The sequence below is a fragment of the Triticum urartu genome, chromosome 7A (genome assembly GCF_056163025.1).
Source record: "Triticum urartu cultivar PI428250 chromosome 7A, HENAU_Tu73, whole genome shotgun sequence".
NCBI classification, from domain to species: domain Eukaryota; kingdom Viridiplantae; phylum Streptophyta; class Magnoliopsida; order Poales; family Poaceae; genus Triticum; species Triticum urartu.
In genome coordinates, this window is record NC_141879.1 from 686,443,199 (window position 1) to 686,447,638 (window position 4,440).

General features: G+C 44.9%; 1 protein-coding gene across 1 annotated transcript; it reads left to right on the forward strand.

The window, feature by feature from the left end:
- Positions 1-526: 526 nt before the first annotated feature.
- LOC125528849 (DIMBOA UDP-glucosyltransferase BX8) lies at positions 527-4,440 on the forward strand. Its single transcript, XM_048693278.2, has 2 exons — positions 527-1,145; positions 3,417-4,440. The coding sequence occupies exons 1-2, from the start codon at positions 650-652 to the stop codon at positions 4,295-4,297; spliced, it is 1,377 nt and encodes a 458-aa protein (XP_048549235.2). The 5' UTR covers positions 527-649; the 3' UTR covers positions 4,298-4,440.

Consider the following 4,440-nt stretch of genomic DNA (forward strand, 5'->3'; position numbering starts at 1 on the left):
CCTTGATTCGTGCTTCGTGGAAACAGAGGCTACTCTCTCCCTCCCGCTGAAGCATATTCGAATATAGGGAATTCCTCCGAGGCTCGGGGCGGTCCGGTGAGTTTGCTGCCGAACATAGGGAAGACACTGTGGCCGGCGATAGACTATATTAGAATAGCATAGCCTAGTCCACTATACTTTAGTTGAAATATTTCCGAAATGTAAATGTTTTCATCTGGTTTATATGAAAAGGGTGTGTCTAGGGCACATCTAGATGTGCTCTAGTTATTGCACATCTAAGTGAGTGAATCAAGCTTAAAAGAAAAAGAAAAAAGAGAAAGAAAATATTCACACGAATCTTAATGTAAGATCAATGACATATGACTTAGATGTGCAATACTTATGGCACATCTAGATGTGCTTTAGCAAAACTGATATGAAAATTATCCGGTTTGCACAAATTTTGTTCGGTTTGTTGACATCTCCATTAATGTCCATAGACTGGTCCTGAGGATCCGCGGACGGATGTAGTGTCTGGTTTGAAGGTCTACAATGCACCAACTCTTACAGTTTGGAGGGGACAGCATCTCTCTCCGAGACAAAGAAACACAGCTTTCCTCCTCTGCAGCCACACAACGCACTCACGCAGTCACGGCCTAACACAATCGCCATGGCGCCAAGCAGCACCAACCGCGACCGCCGCCGCGTGGTCCTCCTACCGCTGCCCTACCAAGGCCACATCAACCCCATGCTTCGCCTCGCCGCCGCGCTGCACTCCCGTGGCCTCGCGGTCACCATCCTCCACCCAGAGACCCGCGCGCCGGACCGCCGGAAGCTCCCGGCGGACTACCGCCTAGTCACCATCCCGGACAACATACCTCCGGAGGTCGCCGCGTCCAGGGACGTCGCGTCGTTCGTCTTCGCGCTGAATAGGAACTGCGCAGCGGCGTTCCGGGACTACCTGGCCGGCGCCCTCAGGGAGGAGGAGGAAGGGGAGGACGGCCACGTCGCCTTCGTGGTCGCCGACGTGGACTGGTTTGTGCCGCTCTCCGTGGCTAGGGAGCTTGGCGTGGCCGCTCTGGCCCTCATGACGAGCAGCGCCGTCAGGTTCCTGGTGTACTTGGCGTACCCAAGTCTATGCCACAAGGGCTACTTGCCCGTTCAAGGTAATACCAAATCGCCATTGTTGTGCTCTTTGTTTGGAGTTTGGAGGCCTAGCTAGCTTTTCTCAGTTCGTTCAACGAAAGAAATTAGTATATTCGATGGATATCCGCAATAATGTCTGGTTTCAATCGATCAACAGAGAACCTTATATCACATAGTAGCTAGGTTCGTTCTCGGAACAACAGCATAACCAGCGTTGCTAGATCCGAATTATTGCTAACAAAACAGCGTTGCTAGTACTTGCATTTTTAAAGTACAATCTGACGTGTCCCGCCAAACAAATAATACAACATGAACATGACATGCATACACAAAGGTTGTGAGTGTGACCCCCTCCCCCCACCACCCAAAACTTCACCTAATCACCCACTCCATCAGTCCATCTCCGTTATCACGTGGGTCTGTGAGTGGTACGATCCTCGAATAGGAGAAACAAAGATAGAAAATGAAGTAGGTACATTCTTTCCTTTTTTTTGAAGTAGGTAAGATGCGATCTACGATCTAATTAATCGATGTTGTCAATTAAGATTTTTTTACAAACGTCCTAAAAAACAAGTTCGTAAAATATGAAGATGGTTATCTTCATCTGTGGTCTATGAACAACCAATGTACATGATAAAACCAAAAGTTACAAGAAATGAGCCTAGCTTTTTTTTTTCTTGCGAGGGGAATGGATGTACAACCTGGCCATTGGTTCAAGTCCTCGCGATTGCTAATTTGGATTCATATTCCTTCAAAAACAAAATTATTGTAGGCCTACTTTACTGCCTCACGAGCGTAAATTTTGGTTCATAATTTGACAAAAATGAAATCAAAGTAGGCCGCTTCCCCTACTGCATTTTCCTTTTGCATTAGAGGATTTTTACAACACGGTGAATATGTTTTTGGAACTAAAGGCTTTGTTGTTGGTGGTGGTGGTGGTGGTGAATATGTTTTTAGATTTGTTTGACCAAATTCATGTGCTACTAGAAGAGATGGGCGCGCTTTGCTGCGTCGTTGGAATTATTTGTATTTCATAAAAAGTTACTCCCTCTTTTTTCAAAATGTAAGCTGTATTGGCTTTTTGAAAAGTCAAAACTCTTTAAAGTTTGATCAAATTTGTAGAGAAATGTATCAATATCCATAATATCAAATCAGTATCAGTAGCTTCATCATGAAATGAATTTTTAGATTTTATATATTTATTATTGTAGATGTCGATATTTTTGGCTGTAGACTTCGTCAAATTACAAGAAAATTGAATTTTCAAAAAACTAATACATCTTACATTATGAAACTGAGGGAATATTTGGTTTGACAAGTGAAGTGTTTTGGTGGTTCTTCATGGTGTGGGGAAATTTTCTGCGTCGATGATTGCATGCACTATATTGGTGCTATAATAACATATATATGTCGGCATTTCTTGTTTTGTCTAGGTGGTGAGAGGGTGCAGCGGGTTGATGTATTTTTACAGGCCGGTTGCTACCCATTGATTTAGAAAAAAGTGTTGACCCGGTCAAAATATGAGGCAAATCCAAAATTCTATACTTCAATCGAATGAGATAGCTCCAAAATTAGGGAGCATGGTGAATTAAAATAATTGATTGAGATAGCTCCATGATAAATTGTTGACCCAGTCAAAATCGGCTGACCTCAATTGTTTAGGAGGCCTTAAAAATTAGGGACCATAGTGTATGTAATAATGTGGTGTTTAGGTGGGCCTTTTACAGTGTGGGAAGTCGATGACTGCCTGTACTATATTGGTCCTATATATAGTATCATATGTTGGCGTTTCTTTTTTCTAGATGATGAGAGGGTGCGCGGGATTGATATATTTTTATAGGCCGGTTGTTGTCATTTGATTTTAAAAATTGTTGACCCGATCAAAATATGAACCAAATCCAAAATTGTATACCTCTAGATCGAACAAGAGAGCTCGAAAGTTAAGGAGCATAGTGAACTAAAATAATTGAATGAAAGAGCTCCATGTGAAATTGTTGATCCAGTTAAAATCGGGTGACACAGTATCAAATTGAAGACCTCAATTGTTTAGGAGGCCTGAAAATTAAGGAGCATACTGTATGTAATATACTACGTAGTAGCTAGTCAGTACCCATTACACATGCGTGATCGAGAACAGCCATTTTGCGTATTCAACCGGGTATGTACTATTGGAATCTAAATTCCATTTTAGAGCACACATTGGCAATCACTCGGTTTGCTCCTTAATTGTCGTCTTTTCTTTGCTTGATTGGTTGGAGCCGATATTGAATGATCGTTCATCTGTCCATCAGAGTCAAATTTCAACATTGCAGTGGAGGAGCTTCCCCCCTTCGTTGTGCAAGACTTGCATCTTGTGATGGACAAGACTCGACACCTCGCGTACACAGATCTCCTCGCCCACATCGTCGCCGGCGTACGGCAATCCTCGGGCCTAATAATCAACACATCCGAAGACATCGAGGGCATGGAGATCGAGAGAATCCGCAGCGAGATTGCCCTCCCGGTGTTCTCCGTCGGCCCTCTGCACATGATGACGTCTTCATCCGTCGAGAGCAGCCTACTGACAGAAGATCGCAGCTGTTTGGACTGGTTGGACACACAACGGCCAAACTCTGTGGTCTACGTGAGCTTTGGGAGCCTGGTGGGCATCGACACAGATGAGTTCTTGGAGATGGCCTGGGGCCTGGCTAACAGCCAGCGCCCGTTTGTGTGGGTGGTCCGGCCGAGGCTTGTGCACGATTGCGAGTCCAGTGCGATCCCTGGCGAGCTGCAGCAGAAGATGGGCAACAGAGGTAGGATAGTGAGCTGGGCTCCGCAGCAGGAGGTGCTGAGGCATCCGTCTGTGGCCGCGTTCCTCACGCACTGCGGGTGGAACTCGACGACGGAGAGCATATCGGAAGGTGTGCCGATGATATGCAGACCATTGTCCGGCGATCAAATGGGTACTGCCAGGTACGTGTGTGATGTCTGGAAGGTGGGGGTTAGGGTGGAGGTGGAGAACCAGTTGAAGAGAGGGGAAGTCCAGGCGGCCATCACAAGACTGATGGATGGAAAGGAGGGTGAAATGGTCAGAGAAAGAATGAGAGATCTGAGGCATGTGGTGGTGAAGTGCACTAGCGAAGGTGGGACATCTGATGTTGCTTTGCAACGTTTAGTGGATTCCAATATTTAAGTACACAACTGTTTAGGCTATGAATTGTCTATTTTTTCGTACGAGTTTCTAATTCCCTTAAAATATTGATCATTTAAGATATTGCTTTTTTCATTGACCAGCTATTTTCTCCATCAAATAGTGAGATCAATTTATGATATTCA